Here is an 18,223-nt window from a genome sequence, read left to right on the forward strand (position 1 = left end):
CCCCAACACCAGTGCTTACCCTGCACACAGACTGAGCCCAGGCCACTCTGGTTGTCAGCAAGAAATATAACCTGGTGCAGAGGCTTCTGCCCAGCCCATCTAGGTCTTTGGTGTACAGTAAATTGCACATCAGCTATAAAAATAGACTTTTACTTTAAACAGCACAACAGTTAATTCTGTCCACAGAAGGGATTATAAACCTTCCTGGAGCATAAATTTTAAGGACTTACTTCCAGACTTTAAGAAGACATCACGCAGCAGCAAGCTAGAAGATCAAAACCGATGAGTCAGTTATAATTCTGCACCAAGAAAATAAGCTGTAGATGCCTCAATCAGATTGGACTGATCTAGGAAGTTTTCTAGGTGGCTTTTCTCCCAGAGGAGAAAACCACCATCCAGCAGCAGTGTAGTGGTACTGTCTAGGACAGCACACTCCTTACCTCAGGGTGTCTTGCTCCATCTCTGGGTATCTGCTGGGCAGGAAGGTCCTGTATCTGCAGGCCAGCTATAGTTCTCTGCACACATTGGCCATCAATGTCCTGGCTTCTATTTATTTATTTATTTATGTTTTTATTTTTATTTTATTCTAAACACTTTGTTAACCAGAGTCCATAGAATCAAAGTAGTTCTAGCATTCAGCATATAAGTGTAAATCTGGATCAAGGAAGACACTAACCTGGTGCAGCTTCCAAATGGTTTTCATCTGCTTTGAAATCTCACTGTCATCTGACACCTCAGAAGCCTTCTTTTGATGTGATAGATTCCATTGTAATGTCAAATGATCCTGGGATTTAAGAGATTGAATAGGTCAAGTATGTGACCCTAAAACTGTTTTATTTTTAATCTGTATAGAAAGTTGCTGCTTTCTTAAAAAGATCTGGTTCCCTTCAACATACAGATAACTTTGAATAAACTGATCCCTATTCTCACCTGTGAAAGTGAAAGGAAAAATAAAACTTAGAGATTTCAACATTTGTAGAAGTCTCATCTGAGCACAATATCTACTGAAGCACCAGGCAGTGCAAGCAGACACAGTGGAAAGTGGGGGAAAATAGGGTCCCTCCATGTCAGTGAGTGAAACACAGCACTGTATTTGTCCCTATGTCCTGTCCACTCACAGTTAGGGACTCCAGAGGTACACCCTTAACAACAATGCCAGCTATCTGTCCTAAATCTGACTGGACCATCATTAGCAACTTGCTTTCTGAAGATAGGGTCATGGATACTTGTTAGGATAAACAAAATGCAGAATAGCCTTGATTTAGTCACCGTTGTTGTTCTATGTCTCCAATTCCCGGATCATAACGCTATCCTGCCAGTTGTTCATACCCTGCAACAACTTCTCTCCATAGGTAACCAGAGGCTGTGCTCTCATGGGCAGCTCAGAAGTAGCTGGGGGAGGATAGCAGTTTCTGTATTGTATTCTGCTTCTAACTACCCAGGCCATGGCAGAAAAGTAATCTTAATAATCTTTGCATTTTTCAAAATGAGTTCATGCATTTAAAAAAGGTGGTGGCATTTTAAAAGGCACATCTCTATAGCCAGCCAGGCTTCCTCCTGAGGACTGGATATTTGTCAGATCCTTAATTGGTTGTCAAACAAGTGGATGAGAGTACTGTAGTTTTTACATACTTAGTTCGTGTTATTTGGTACAGTAATGGGAGGTAGGTGGAAGCATATTCACTGACACAAAAAATTTCCTTCCAGTGGACGCAGATGCCTCACCAGCTTTAGCCAGCAACTGATCAACCCCCAAGTTGAATGTAAATCACATTAATAACATGTGCTTGCTGCTGCTGTTCCGACAACAGCTGCTGGTGGTGGAGGAAGTGCAGACGGTGCTTGCAGAGATCCTGCCTAGGAAGAGCACTTGGAAAGCACAGTCAGGCAGAAGATACTGTGTGATTGCTAGCCTTTTAATATGTGAATTGCTCTCACATTACTGAGCATTCCTTATATCAGCAGGGAACAAACACAGTATCTTTAATTAAACATTACATTGTTCTAGCTTTGTAGTGTTACATTCAACTTTTTAACACTTCCTGTGGAGTTTCTTTTTCTTCATCACCAGGAAGCAGAAAGCCTCATGCAAACCTGTTTTGCAACCACGTTTTTCACTTTTGTTTCTTGGCCATATTCCACTATATTAGAAAGAAACTGGCAGCAGCTGAAGAGTGCTGAAGGGATCCTCAAGGAAAAGGAGGTTAGCATTGGGGAATGCAGGGGTGGAAAACCAAGTAAGTGAGGGCCAAAGAGCATAAGGCCTTTCTGATCAGGCTGCCTGACTGTAATCAGGTTGCCAGGAGTTTTTTAGCACTAGAAATGAAAAATGCTTGCCTGCTTCCAACAAATAATAAAAATTCTGTCAACTCTATTTAAAAGAGAGAAAAAGAAAAAGACTGGGGATTGTGTGGCTTGTTAAATGTGCATCCTGGGATGAATCACTCAGTAATCTCACTGACATCAGTATCTGCTTGGTAGGTGGTGAATTTTCTCTATATCAAGAAAAAGAAAATGATATATAGAGATGAAGCAGTAGAAATACTTTGTATTTCTTCCAGAGCAGCTTTGTTTTGGTTCACTGCTAAGGAATAATCAGATGGGAGCAGGGAGTACATCTTCCTTTTTAAATGAGTAATGTAGTGAAGAGGACTGGGAAGAAGGGGTGCTTCCACCTTAACTCCACCAACTAACTTTATAAAATTGGAATTTGACAATGTAACCAGAGCAGAGTGCTGAGTTCTTATGCCACATTAGCAACTTAGAGCTATCTGGTTTTATGTAAGTGTCTTGACCTTTATTTCTAATTAAAATCCATGGAACAGTAATACTAATTACCTGTTTCAGCTCACTGATTGATTTATTAGTGTTCATGAAGCGTTTTCAGCATTAAAGTATTGTCATCAGATTTTAATCTAGCCCATTTAAATAGAGAGCTCTATTTAGTTTCAGATCTTACATATATCCTAGGGGAGTCCTGCCAACTGCTGTGGTTTTTAAAAGCATTGGGTTTTTTGCTTTTTGAAAATCCCCACAAAGATCTATCACATGAACGAAACAAGCAAGCTGAAAACATAGATGCTTTCTTATATATTTTAGCTGCAGTATCTCAAGTATCTGTAACAATAGTAAGGATTTTCCTTTAAGTTGATTGCAGTGCTTTTTTGTAGGGGCAAAAAATGCAGGAAGTGCAGAACTGAGTATACTTGCCATCACATGGCATTTTCTTGCATCAGCCTAGCAGACAACCCCTGACCCTAAAATGCCTGTAAAAAATTAATTTGTGAGAAAACTGTCAACAGGCAAGCATAGGTTTTTTATGCCAGCAACAGTAACTGTAGTTCTTTTGTACTGCAGTGAAAAGTTGTTGGCTGTTTAATTCTGGGCAAACTGATGCCCCACCAAGGTATGTACGTGTACTCTGAAGTGCAGAAAGGAGCAAACACAGGGGTTTACTGGTGTAAAACAAGACAGCGTGTCTTGTTTTCTATCTTTTACGTCTGTAAATCCCTAATGGAGGTTTGTGTCAAAGGACAGTGGAGCTTATCATTCTAATTTACACTGTAAGTTGTGTGACATGTATCAGTAAATCACAAGCTTTCAGGAATTTGGACCAGGTAGACATGGTACCTAAAAAGATGTGTTTGGGGTGTGTGCTGCATGTCTGTTGGTTTTGAATACGAGACTCACATTTTGAGTTTTTTTCATAAGAAGAAAAGGGGTATTTTAACAGCTTAAAAGGAAAAATTCAAATATTATTTCTTTTGTGTCAGGATCCAGACAGGTGACAGTTGCCTATACTGCAACTTCATACTTGTCCCAGAACACAATTTGTTGCTGCTGGGCAGCTTTATGGAAGCAGTGGCACAGAGGTGTCTACAGGAGTACAAAAGATTTCTGACAGCCTTCTCGGGACTTGAATTATTCTACCTCCAAAGAGTGGGTTAATTCTAACCATTTTCTTGCTGAAAATACTCTTAACTTGTCAGTTGTTTGAGAAAGGTCCTGCAATGCAGGAACCTGCTAGAGAATGAGTAGGAGGAGGCAGCTCAGCTAGTTTCACTATACAAAAATGTGAAGGCTGTAAATTCTCTAACGTGTGTATATATATCTCTCTGTGAAATTTTTGTAGATGCTGAGTATCAGCACTTAAGATCCATCTGCTCACTGTTTGGACTGTTTGGCTCTAATCTATACATGGTGGAAGCCCCTTTCTGGGCCAGCATTGGCCCAAATGCCTCCCACCAGGACCTTGATCCCCATCCTAAACAGACTCTACCTCACACACGCAAGCAGTCACCTTGTAAAAGCTCCAAGTTGTTGACCCTTGCTCATTTATATTGTGGAGTCCAGTGAGCAATAAATCACAATCTGCTTAACATCATAGTTTGTTATGGTCTGTGCAGACTGGTCAGCAGGAGTCTTTGCTTCCACTTCCAGCAGGATGCATGTACTTTGAGAAATGCTCTGTTGTGTCTTTGGCAGTTACAAGACTGAAAGAAGTCCTATACAGGCAGTCTGATGTATTTAGGCTTGTTTGAAATGGCAAACGTTTAGGCTTGCTTGAAATTAAAATATTGATGTTACATGGTTTTCTTAGTGGTATCTTGTTCACAGGACAAAACTAGCTGTCAGAGCTCATCTGCACTGGGAAGTCTCACTGGTTCTTCTGGTATTATTATGCTTGGGCAGTTATATAGGTGACTTGGAGGAGACACAGGAGAGTAAGAGAAGGAAGGCTTTTTTTTTCTCAGTTTGGCTTCTATGACTTCCAAGGAATTGTAATTAAACCTGAACAAGGTGTTTTTAGGCCCCTGTGGGAAATTACACTGATCTAAATTGGTCCTTATTCCTGATCTTTGGGATCATCTGTGTCTGTTTTATTCTCAGTATTATACTGCAAGAGAGCCAGTCTGAGTACTGGGTACTGAGCTGTACCAGCAGAACATCTGGGAAGGCAAGGAAAAACAGTTTTTAGCAGGAATGCCAGTTCTCCCATCTGCAAAAAGAAATGCTCCCCAATGCTCCTGTTTTACAAGGATTTGTATCTGCAGCTTGATGTCTTCTATTTCTTCTCTTTCTACCTTTTTTTTCCCATAGAAATTGTGGATGGCAATGTTAAAATGACCCTTGGAATGATCTGGACCATCATCCTTCGTTTTGCCATTCAGGATATCTCAGTTGAAGGTAAATTTTAGTTCTTTCCAGCCAGTGTTCAATAACGAACAACTAAATGGCTTTGCTACTTAAAAGGCCCAAAATGTGCTCTTAAGTGAGTCACTGAAAGATCCTAGGAAGCTACCCTTCCCACGCTGCCTTGTCATCTCAGTGACATTTATGGCCAGGTTCAGGTATACTGAGAAGAGTTTTTCACATCCTTCTCTTACAAGAGATTTCAAGGGTAGCTCAAAAGGATGGCTAAGCCTGAAAACCAACTTTAATGTTGGAATCTGTTGGATTTCTTGCAGGCTGATTCAGGCACTAGCACTGAAAATGGACCTATCTCATACAAGTCCTACAAGACTGTCTGGTCTCAAAAGGCTATCTCCATATTACTGAAACTCATTAAGAAAATAATAGTAACAAAGCTATCCCAGTAGACTCTTCCAAACAAGAAATTTTCTGACAAGTGAAATTAAATAAAGCACAATTCAGTGCAGTCTCTACCAAAGAGAAGTTGATGATTGTTTTCTAGCATATGCTCCAGAGGCTCCTGTTTTCTAAGAAAATGAGTTCATTGCTGTGTTTTCTTTCTTTCACCAGAAACATCTGCTAAAGAAGGACTTTTGTTATGGTGTCAGAGGAAGACAGCCCCCTACAAAAATGTAAACATCCAGAACTTCCATATCAGGTGAGTCACAAGCAAGAACTTAGCTTTACAATCTCTATTATTTTCCTATATCTCTCAGTGTATTCAACAGTGTTCTTGACAGACCTCCCAAGGCAATGCATATGTGCATTACATAGTAACAGTGTAGTCCAGAGAGGAAATTAAAGGCAGAGATTCTAAGAGGATCCGAGTACCTATATCCCAATTCCTCATTCTGGTTACTATTGCTGCTTTCATGAAGTTCTTCAGACCATTGGGTCCTCAGAGAGCAGTGTATGTGCTGTGGGCTAAGCAAGAGAGCATTTGCACTGTGAAAACTCAAAACACTTTAGGAACCAAGAAAAAAGGACTGCACTCAGAGCTTTCATAGTATGGGAGAGTTGGGAAGGCATAAGAGGTTTTCTTGCTCTGGTCTTTAGTATTTCCAAACTGGCAGATGTTCCAGTGAAGATTCTGCATAATAGTGCTTTTCCAGCACATCTTGGAGAGTTGAATATATATAGGAATATATATGAATCATATAAATGTAAAACACTTTTAAGAGCTTGACTGCCATCCATGCTATCCAGTACTGTAGTGGAGCTAGCTGTGGACATTTGCCCTTTCCCTAAGGAATGCATTTATTCCTTCTTTAGGGCTTGTGTCTACTCCTTTTTTCAATCCTGAGCTCTATACCTGTCCTCACATGCTCCACAAGATATGCACAGAGATTTCAGCACAGAGAACTGCCAAAAAGGATGTGGCAATTCAATGGGCAAGTCCTAATCGCAGTGGATTTTTGTAGGGACTGAAAGGAATCTTTGTTGTAGTCTCATGCACATACAAGACAATCCCTCCTTCCTAGCACTTACAGAAGCACTGTTAGTTAGAAACTAAACCAGAATTAGTTGTCCCAATGCCTTCCCTCATGCTCATCACTGTGTGTCTCCCTGGCTGAGCAGTGTTCATTGTTCTCTCTTCTGTCTCTCTTGTAGTTGGAAGGATGGCCTTGGTTTCTGTGCTTTAATTCATAGACACCGTCCAGAGCTCATTGACTACGGGAAGCTACGAAAGGTACAACTCAATTTGTTTGTCAGAACAGATGCTTGGCTCCTTGGAAGTAAAGAGGGAGAAGAATTAGCTTGATAAACATAATTGGAGAATTTCAGCACAAGCTGGCAGTTGCAGGACTGGGGGGGGGAGGAAGGAGGGATGAATCAGTACATTCAGGCTTCTTAGTGAAGCATGAACTTAATGAGCTTCCTGCTTGACTTTCCCTGCTTTCAGACTGCTTTGTGTGAGACGCACATGCCCCAATCCCAGCTGATGAGCAAAAGCTGGCAAACTCAGTAACACCAAGTGTGAGACTAGTTCTATGCTAATGTCACAGACTAGTGAGACAAATCAGACTTAAAATTTCTGTGCCCACTTGGATAGAAACCAGTTACCTGTGTTCAAGTGCAATAGCTCATTGAAGAGTTTGTGTCCCCTCACTGGACACATCACATGCTTCCAGCTTAGCACTGAGTTATCTGCAGTAGTAGGCTTCTCCTAGCATGTAGGTACCAGGTGCCAGAAATACATTTGTCAAAAAGCTCAATTATACTTTAAAATTGCCACTGGTAACATGATATCAAGCTGCTCCAAAGTTTGCTTCCAGTGTTTTTTGGAGACAAGATTGTTAAGTGGATGATGAGAATAACCATTCAGTGGTTTGTGCTTCTAGCAGTGTCGTGACCCAGCAATGCAATGGAAGATCAAACTGGATTCTTATCCTGCATTATGCTGAGATCCAGTTTCACTGTATCTGTGTGCATGTGGAATGAAATGCCACCAAGAGCATAATTCATGTGTTGTTACTGGTTAACACAAAAAGTTTGTCCATCAGCTCTTATGGGCTGGGTGTTATAAATGCGTACGTGTTAGCTAGAGAAATAAACGTAGAAGCCCATCACCAGCAGACCTGGGCTCTTTGATCACTGTGAGAATAGACAAAATGTAAATGACCTAATCAAATTAGCTGCATCCTTGAGGCAATGAATTGTACAATGCCTGATCTGCTTTTCAATAACCTTTTAGATCTTTACTCTCTTGCAGAGCAGTTAATTATATTATCTGATCAGTTTTAGTGTCTGGATTCAGCATATGGTGAATAAATGGGGGGGTGTGGACTGTACCTGTTTACATAAACAACAGCAATAAAAAAAGGAATTATTAGGGTGACATTTTCAGTGCCCAGCCTTGGGAAAATAAAGCAGCTAAGCAATGTGTGTCTGACAAACCCAGCCAGCTAAATGCTACGGTGCTCTCTGTTATCAAAAAAGCCCTAAGCCAAACCCAAGCAAAAACAGAGTAAAGGAAAGTGAGTTATTTGGTGATATTACTTGCAAGCTTTTTAAGGTGAAAGGTAGAGAGATTGTTCTAACCAAATTTAATGTACATGGGAAGAGATTTCTCCTACTTGGAGTAAGGTTAAAGGAAACCACTATCTTTTGATCTCTGCTTGCTTTTGATCCCATCTTTCATCAGGTTCCCTCTGCCTTCCTGCAGTCTTCTCACTCTTTCTATATAATTTTTATTGTTGTTCTGCCTCAATTACTCCAAAGGCACAAGATTAAATGTATGTTAGAGAACTCTACAACAGCTGAAATCTTGAGCAAATAGCTGGGAAGAACTTAGCTCAAAGCTTAGCCTTTAGTTCTGGCAATTCGTGTGTGCTGAAGGGAAGTTGCCTTTTTTATGCTAGATCTTTGAAAAGCATTTGTGGAATGTATAAACACGGAAAAGGCTGCTGAGAAGCAGCCATTTCAGTGGGTGGTAGATTAGAGATCCACCTCAAGTTCTTTTCCAGCTCTAGGGAGCAATTATTGGCATCTCAATTGCACCTTTGGCAATGCTATATGTGTTTCTGTGTACACACACACACAGGTACAAGATAGGTGAAATCAGTCCAACCTGCTCACAGTTCTGCATTTTACCTCCTGTCTGGGCAGTGTTCTTTTGCAGTTTTAGTGTTTTCTGCTCTTTCACAGAGGCTGTGTCTATGCTACCAACCCTGTATTGGCAGTGTATGCCTGCAAAAGGTAGCCAGTGGAGTAGCTCCATGTCTTCTTCCCAAAATTTAGGCACTTATTCTGTCAGCATTGTTTTGTATTGAGTTTGTTCCTAGCTATTTTTTCTAGTTTGGCTATATTAGCAGAACAAGCACAATTCTTTTCTACATATGTGCGCTGCCTAGGTAAAGTTACTTGTATGGTCCAGGACTCAAAATAAAAGGTGCAAGTCCACCTAGCTTGGTGTCAGTGATTCCCTGACACCACAGCTTATTTAGTTAGATAGTTTCAATTCGGTGCAGGTCTGTCTGCTGTTGTTCAGCTCACTGTAGATAAGGTCTCAGGATTCGGCTCATGGTTTGCCAAGTGAGAGGTATGCAGAAGATGGGATTTCCCTTCCTCCTTTTACCCCTGACTGTAGCTCAACCATGAGCTGTATCTAAGATATTTTATCAAGTATAATGACTGACTGATGGCTCTGACACCTCCTCATATACCACAGTCTGCTTAGAACAGTGTACTGCTGTGTTGTATGCATTTATTACAAATCTTCCTGAAAACATGAGTTTTGGATTTCTTTCCTAGTGTCTTCAAATCTAGCAGATATAGTAAGTGCTTGCTCTCTCTTGATTTTCCTCCCCCTCCATCTCCTTTCCTGATTGCTAAGTAATAGAAGATGTTTTTTATGTCACATTGCAATAATTGCCATAGCAACCTTGTGCGCTGCAAGGATTTGGAAATAACTGGGGGAAGAGAGAAGAGTCCCTGTGTCAGTTAGGGTTGTGGCGAAAGATGAAGACCTGTGATAGTCTTTAGTTAGCAAAAGCAGAGAATGTGCCAGATCGGCATCTGTTTAGGGCAGGTTTGCTGTCTGCCACCATTGAAACAAAGTAACTCCTCCGTGGTAAAACTGCACATTTCCTCGTGGCTAGCCCAGCTAGAGCCTGGCAAGTTACTGTTCCTATTCGTGCTTCTGCCACTGCTATGGTGATGTAAATGAAATGACAACTGAGGCACCTCTGCAGAACCTCATCTGGGTCAGTGCCCTTTTGGGTGTGTGTTTCAGCTGTGGAAGGAATTAGGGGACAGGTGACTTGGCCTTTGGGTCCCTAAAGTGTACCTGCAGCCATGGTGCTGCAGTGCAAGGCTTGGAGCTGCCTGGCCGGTCTTTATTATTTTATCCCTTTTCATCGCTGTCAACTGAAACAGGTGATTTGAAATAAGGATTAGCTCTTGTTCAATGGGAACTGACAGTGGTTGAGTCTGGAGGAATTTCATAGGACTTAAGATGCTAATTGTAGTCTTGGACAAGCCCTGGGGAAACTCTGTCACTTGCATGAAAAAGTATCGCTTTTGTGATGAGCAGCTCTACTGTCCTTGAGGGGTGAAGCTTTTCCTACAGGGAACAGGGTCTTACTTGGGTTTAGCTCTCTGCTTGTCTCGGAGCTAGTCTTGGACTTAGATAGCTTGCTTTAAGTGTTGCAATCTTTAGTTTCATTCCCCAAGAGACATTGTGATCACACATCTTTCTTGCATATGAGGTAGAAATGTGCTGGCTTTATCTAGGTGAGTCTCCACTTTCCCACATGTTAAGACTTCCAGCCCTTCCTTTGGGACTGCCCAAGCCCAGTAAGTTTTCCCATCAGGAAACCTCTCCCAGCTTCCAGCTTAAAATTTCTTTTTAACCTTTGGCAACATTGCTCCTGGTGTTGTTACTTGCAAACTGATAGGAAAGCTATCTGCATTGAGTTTGCTCCTCCCTTTCCTCCAGGAGAGGCTGACAGATCTCCAGGCATCTCATTCAGATGGGTCTGTGCTAAGGAAGGATTTGTGTTAATACTAAACAATCTATAAGGAAGTTAGCAACCCCATGGTTGTCATGGTCAGCATAGGTTGAAATTTGTTACATAGTGGTGACATTTTGACACATGTAGAAAATGGCAGGTGGGCTAGGGGGAAGACTGTCAAGGGAGCTGCCACTTGGTATTTCTGGATGCTCCTGCACTTGAGTGAAAGAAATGCTGTTAATTTTTCTTCCTAAATGGAGGACCTGTCCACATAGAGTGAACAAGATATGTTATATACCAGCTAGTCTCACCTCCTCAAATAGGGCTTTTGGTTACACTTTGGCTCCACAGCAGGCACAGAAGACAAGTAGATTGAAGTTGAAATGATACCAGCCTCTAATTCCATGGCATAGGGTGGTTCCTTGTGGCTGGTGGATAGTAAAAATCCACTGCCTGTACCACTGCTAAGCTCCAAAGAGGTGGATATAGATATATCTGATGTAGTCATCATTGAAGTGTATTATATAGCAATAAAGTACTGTTTGAGACTGTTACTGTGTGTGATAGCTGCTGGCTTCATCACAGCATGCCTGTGCAACATTTCCTTGCTTAATATTGATTTGTTCCAGTGGACTAAATACAGATCACTGGTCACGTCTGTTTTCATGGCCTCTGTGATTTACTGTAGTAGGTGAAACAATGCTCTCTACTGAAGATATTCACCTGAAGGAATATGATGCTGATATGGGATGCCAGCTTAATAAATGCATTGATTTCTATGAAAATACTGTAGGAAACTGCTTTTCAGAACAGCTCAGTTTCCTAGCTCATGAAGGCTGTCATCTGAGGACTACATAATGGCCAGTGCCATAAAGGAAGTTTTATACATGCCCGTACCCTGTCTGCCCAAGCCTGCCTAGCTTCATCTTTCCTGCTGGGTGGATTCAAAGGAAACTGCCTGTTGATTAGAGTTCAGGCACAGCTTAATCTTCCAAGTCAATGCAATAAGCAAAGGCACATGATCTCAAATAGAAAATAAACGGAACATGGATGCTGCTCTAGAAGAAGGCAAAATAATTATACTTCTTATTTCCTAATTTTTTATGTGGTCTCAGTGTAAATGGCACAAATGACAATATGGAGAGTACCACCCCATCTTTCTTCTCTGCCAAAAGACACCAAAAAAAGGTGTCTAAACATTAGCAGTTAGCGCACAACTTTTCATCCAGCAGAAACCACATGTTTCAACAGTAGAAACTGATATTTCAAATGTTATTTGTCACCCATGAAGTGGATTGATCCTTCAAAATAATTATCATAGTTATTCAGGAATATAGGAACAGGCTTGTATGAGGATCTCATACGGGTTGGCAGGTGTCTTATTGCTGATTATGTTTGAATACTGGAAACAATTTGCAGAGCTCTTTCATTTCTAGTGACATTGGTGTTTCATGTTCTCTTGTCTTGCTCTTTAAAATCTACTTACCTTTGTGATATTACTCATGATCATAAGTCACATTTAACTGTGTTTAGGATTTGATTATTGTGTACTGATGTCTGTATCTGAAGTGTACCCTGCCATAGTAGAAGATTTATAGAGAGAGGAATAGAAATGTACTAAAGAAATTACAAGTCCTGTGCAGGAGGAAAAACAATACCCAAGGCAAAATGGGTACTTTTATATGTATTTATTTCGTAGAGATTTGTTAAAACATTTCTCTTCCTCCCACTCAAGTGGTGTTCAACAAACTGTACACTAGCTAAGGACAGGACCCGTTGCAGATGTTGCATTACTATTTTAGTATTGCTTAGATATTTTAACAGATATACTACTCTGCAGTTCTTTAAAATGGAAGTTGCAAGCCTAATATAAATATGAGATGTAAATGTGAGATATGGTCTCATCATTTACTGTCAGTATGATGTGAAGCTAATTTTACTTCAAACTATGTTCGAGACAAAATGTATTATTCCTTCTTGTTGCAAGTACATAGACTGTATGTTAATTATCCTGTCATGAATCTCCAGGCTCTGCTTTCAAAAGAAAACTAATTATTTCATCCTGCTACATGAGGCTTCAAACATAATTTTGTCTGGACAGCACAGTTACCTCAACCAAACCAAGCATAATAGCTCTTTTTGAGAGAAACACTGTATACATTCTTATAAGTTGATGCTGATGCTCTGCTTCTGTTTCTTTCCCAGGATGATCCTCTCACTAATCTAAACACAGCTTTTGATGTGGCTGAGAAATATCTGGATATTCCCAAGATGCTGGATGCGGAAGGTACAGTAGAACCCAATGGCTTTTAACTTGCTTTTCTCAAGAAATTTTCCACTCTTCTAGGTGGACTTCTTTTGTATGAGAATTCAGTAACCTCTGAATGCTCCCTCCATGACCATGTAGTAAATGTATAGGGAAAAAAACTACTATGGAATAGTGAGTCACATGTTCTGCTTCCCTCTTCCTCCTGTGCCCCTCAGTCTTTTGAGTCTGGCATGGAGATCTTAACATGGGGTTGACGTGCTAGGCAGAGATGAGTAACACCTGGCTATACAGTCTGCTGACTGAAGAATCAGGCCAAATAAGGAGTTAATGTATGGTGTAGGACTGTGTTCTTTTTGCTCCAGATTTTTTTTTCTGGGCTCTTTCTGACATTGCTGGTGCTCTTCCTTTTGAGGGCATGATGATATTATTATTGTTGTTGTTGTTATTGTTGCTATTATTATTATTATTATTATTAAACTGCTTCTTCTTGACTACTCGGAAGTGTTTGGCATGAAAATCCTTCACTGACTAGGTCTGGAGACCAAGGCAGAGTTCCATGTTGTTCAGAGATGCTTTTCCTACTGATTATGACTGCTTCCCTGGGCCACTGGGACAGCAAGGATTACTTTTCATAGCCTTGTCAGGACCAGCTTGGCAGTAGATTTTGAAGATTGTAACTCTGGAGTACAAACAACAGACTGAAATAGTTCACTGGTTGTTGGCTGTTTGCCTAAAGCCGTCTTGGGTTGGACAGGAGAAGCAGTTAAAGACTTTTGTTAAATAAAGGAGTGAGAGAAGCAAAGAGGAAAGGTGGGAATAGCACAGCCAAACCTAGTGAACCTATATTTCAGTAACTAGGATGTTCGTATTTCTAGGTAGTACTTCCCATCCCTAGAGATGAGTCTTGCTTTCCCTGCATTCATCATGCTGAAGTAAAAAAAAAAACCATGAGGATTCCAGAGTAGATTCAAATGTTTCCTTGCTATTCTGTAGGAAATAAAGTCACCTCCAAAATAAGTAGATCTCAGCAAAGCTAGCAGCGATGAAGAAGGACCCTGGCAGGAGCTCTCATTGCTCTTTACTGATCACTCTCCTTCCTCATGGAGTCCAGCTAATGTGCATACCTCCACACCATTAATTCTGATCTCTGGAGGTGTTGAGTTTCCCCTGAAACTAATGAAAGGGCCACTTGAAATTCAAGCTGTCATTGTATTGAAATGAATGTCGGAGGCATGGAAAGGAAGGGAGAAAGGATCTTTCCCAAAGAACAGAACTGCATGGAAGAATTGGAGTTTAATATGGTTATAAAAGTCATGTCAACCTGCTACCAGTTTGGATTAATTCAATCCACCATTCACAATAATGTTCTCGGAACAGGGAAGTGCTGTGACACAAGACATGCTGACATGCAGCTGCATTAGCCTGGCCAGACTGGAAGAAATTCTATCATAAGGGAGGGGAACCAGAAAGGTGATCCTGGATTCTGGGGAAAGCTGGGAAGCCCTGTGGAGTTGCTATGACAAGCATATACCCCAGCAGGCCTCCTGGACAGTTGTGGTTCTACCTCTCCTTTGATTTCCTCCCATCAGCTGATTATACTCTTAACGTGAGGTTTTTTTTGACAGACATTGTTGGAACTGCCCGTCCTGATGAGAAAGCCATCATGACCTATGTTTCTAGCTTCTACCACGCCTTCTCAGGAGCCCAGAAGGTATCGCAGGATCCCAAGCTCCCTCCACAGAGCACACCTGGTGCCGTTGCTAATGTCCAAACCTTTTTTTCTTTCTCTCTCCTCTCTAGCTACGGGCATCTTTATTATTATGTTCTTGGTAGAGTTGGCTGTTGGTTCAAAGTGGTGCCCCAGATATAATACATGGGGCAGGGGAGCCAGGAGTTCCATTGTCCTGTAGTCAGCAGTACTTCCAGTGGCACTTAGGTATGCCACACTTTGGCATGCGCACAAATTTAAGGCAATGGGGAGCTATGCCTTGTCCATTTACTTTATGAACCACTGTCCTAGTGGCCAAGAACCTGTACCTCCTGTTTCTGGTAAAACTGAGCTAGGATGCTTGGTTTCACAAAGGTGGAGACCACCACATAGATGCTTTGCCCAGCAGGAAACTGCAGCCTGCCCCCACGGGAAACAATACAGATACTTATTCACTTTTTTTTTGTTTTTCAAAGATGGAGAAACAGAGCTGACTTAGTGGTTTTATGAAGGGTTTAATGAATACCCAAAGCTTTATCTTTTGCCTTACATATGCTGAAGGTTCCCGCACCCTTGCTTCAAGGTCTGAACCTGCTGTTTTCTCAAGTTGTGCCATAAATTCAGTCCCAGTTCACCTGGGGCTGACAAAGCATGTCTAACGAGTACATCCATGGTGATTTTGCAAACAGAGAATTGCTTATCATGATGGAGATGCCTGGGTTTTTTCATTTGTTTCTTTTTTTCCTCTTTTCTCACCCACCGTGTTGGAAATTGGGCAGTTAAGTCCTTGCTGCTTCTGTCTTAGCCCTTTTCCTATTGGTAATGGAATCACTTCAGAAAAACAGTTTGTGGGTGAAACCTTGTACACATCTCTTGCCAAAACCAAGCAGCTGCCTGTACTTGAGTGCCTTAGGAACAGGCAGTGCGCGTCAGCAGAGCAGATACTGTGTAGGAAGTGCACTGTGTAGGAAGGCTCTGATCTCCAGCTCCTCGGCATACAGAAGGGCCTTGAGCGCGGGCGTTCAGACCTCCAAACAACCTGTTTGCGTCCTTGGGCCAGACCGCAGCTGTGAAGGTGCAGAGCCCAGATCCCCATCTCAGGATCCCCCTGGATTGGGGGGGGAGGGAGGGGTGCCGCTTTGAGCCACAAGCCAACACTGCTAGCCATCTTCTGATCCGAATTCCCAGCTCTCCGCATGGAAATCTGTTTGGCCTGTCCTGCAATGCATGATGGGAAGTTTTCTCCCCCTCTCTCACGCCACCCATGATTGTTTTGTTTTATCCTATGTGCTGCTTCTTACTTTATCCTTTCAACCTCTTTTCCTTCTCTGCACAGATATTATAGGCACGCTAAGGCCGGATGAGAAGGCCATAATGACCTATGTCTCATGTTACTACCACGCCTTCTCAGGGGCGCAGAAGGTGAGACTTTACTGCTAACAACCCCTCCCCTCACCCTGCCCTGCCCACTGCTCCTCTCCACTGAGGAATGCGCCAGACTCCCTGTCTGCCCCAGGGCATTTGCAGGGAAGCCCAATGCATCCAGGTATTCACTTGGATGTGCCATCTGTAGTCTTGTTAGAGAAGTGATGTAAATGTCCTTTCAGACAGACTTGAGCTGCTCCTTCCCTCCAGTTTCAAATCCCAGCAGAGGAGAAAGCATTTAGTAAAGCTGACATTGAAAAATGAATGCATGTCTGCTCTGACAGAGGCAGTACCCTTTCAGTAACTAGTGGGCATTGTCTTGGCCAGGCAGTGTGCATCCAAAAGTATCACAATCAAATCCACCCACTCCAGGAAATGACAGCCTATTCTTGGGCTGCCATCCTGCCTTCCACACCCAGCCTCCACTAGGTCTTTTCCTAGGCTGAATCATCTGTGAGCTGGTTATGTAGCGCTTTTGTGCTCCAGCCACAAAGTTCATTTCTACCAGGTCTTGAGCTTTCCCAGACTCAAATGCTTTTCCATTCCTTGTTTCTCCCTGGTCGTTCTCCTATTTCCCAAACCACTTGTATGTTATATTTCTCTTTCTTCTACCTTGCCCATTTCTGTAGCTTCAGGCCTTCCTTCCTTCTTCTGCTTCCTCTTTACTCCAAAGTGTCTTTGCCTGACATCAAGACACTGGGAACCTAATAGTCACAGATCTCCTTCGGACAAACTTCCTCCAAAATGGCAATTTCCCTGCAATCCTTTGAATGGGAGAAAAAGGTTCATCCTTTCCTCATATCGTAGCCTGCCTGGGCTATGGCCTTTCCACAAGATTACTGCTAATTTCAGATTGTAGGTTTTGGAACAATAAAATCCAAAGCCCAAGACTACATTCTTCATGTTATGAATATAGTTAAAATCTCACTGTTTCCCCCAGCCACAACTTCTTTCTCTCATTAAGCCTTTTCTATTTGAGACACAGTCCTTGTGTAGCCCAGCTTGAGGGCTAACCTGACTCCCAGAAGGTTCTATCTCTTTTGTGCAAAGCAGGGCTGATGGTCCCAATGTTGATGCAGATACCATGGTGGTACTGGCTTTCAGAAGGTAAATGCAGGTAGTAGGTTCCAAGGAGCAGCTCTTTAGTTCAAGCTTTTTGTTCTCTTCCCAGTTTCATATAAATTACATGATGCTGTCTTGCTTCCAAGGAACTGGTAATATGACCCACTGCAGTGCAGTAGACTTGCCTGTTTGGCATAATTTGTGTAGTCATGACTTTTCTGCTAGGATACTGCTTTGTGATCCTGTGGTTTTTTGTTCAAAACATTTAAGACCAGTCTGCAAGCTCCAGCCAGCTGATACCTGCCCAGGAAGACTGTAGTCTCAGAACTCATGCCAGCCTGATGATGAGACCTGCTATGTGCCAGGTGCCCCTGAGGGACAGCTCCATGCTGTCTGCTTAACCTGAGGAACTCCAGATTGAGGAAACAGCAAACCACAATATGAGGAGGGTTTGTAGCCTGCTGCAGGACCAGCTGTGCCCCTCACCAATCCCTTCCTCTTCTCTTTGCACCCATTCCATGATTTGGAAACCTGTTCAGCAGCGATTTCATCAGCAATTTAGGTGGATGCTAGGTCTTCTGGTATAACTGAAAACAACCCCTTACTTGCCTCAGGACCTGAACCAAGTAGCTGGGGCAAGAACTAGAGATGAAGCTTCTTAGTTATTGAAGTTTCAATCCCATGTAGTCAAACTGCTTACAGGGAAGATTTAATAATTTATTAATTTTTTAGCAGTCCTGATGGGCCAGCAACTCAACTGTCCTGTGGCAGGAGGGGCACAGCTCCTTTCTGGAGCTACCCTAGGTGTACATTAGCCAGCTGATAAGTGACAGAAATTCAAACCCCCAGGCAAATGCAAAGTGATTACTGAGTACAAGCCCCAGCCCAGATATTACTGTTGCTACCCTCATGCACAATTAGGTGACTTACTGTGATATCACTCCATTTATCATCCAGATTTTTCATTACTGTCACCAGTCCTGAAGGGGAAGTCCCATGAGCCGCTTTCTGCTTCTTTCACTCTCTTATACTGAGCCTTTGAAGGTACAGGGTCCTCAGCCTGACGTGTGTGTAGATGGCTGCTTTTTCTCTGTGCCATTTTTATATATA

General features: G+C 42.1%; 1 protein-coding gene across 6 annotated transcripts in view; it reads left to right on the forward strand.

Moving 5' to 3' along the window:
* The window catches only part of ACTN1 (actinin alpha 1), an 88,085-nt gene that overhangs the window by 49,024 nt on the left and 20,838 nt on the right, over positions 1 to 18,223 (forward strand). For 3 of the 6 annotated variants that reach the window (XM_064658331.1, XM_064658327.1, XM_064658329.1), the window contains exons 4-8: positions 5,101 to 5,187; positions 5,764 to 5,851; positions 6,805 to 6,883; positions 12,855 to 12,936; positions 14,544 to 14,629. In XM_064658331.1, the coding sequence (XP_064514401.1) occupies positions 5,101 to 5,187; positions 5,764 to 5,851; positions 6,805 to 6,883; positions 12,855 to 12,936; positions 14,544 to 14,629 (422 nt within the window). Of the gene's footprint in view, positions 1 to 5,100; positions 5,188 to 5,763; positions 5,852 to 6,804; positions 6,884 to 12,854; positions 12,937 to 14,543; positions 14,630 to 15,962; positions 16,049 to 18,223 lie in introns of all 6 variants that reach the window. The other 3 variants (XM_064658330.1, XM_064658326.1, XM_064658328.1) reach the window with 1 other exon arrangement.

This window comes from Pseudopipra pipra, chromosome 6 (genome assembly GCF_036250125.1).
Source record: "Pseudopipra pipra isolate bDixPip1 chromosome 6, bDixPip1.hap1, whole genome shotgun sequence".
NCBI classification, from domain to species: Eukaryota; Metazoa; Chordata; class Aves; order Passeriformes; family Pipridae; genus Pseudopipra; species Pseudopipra pipra.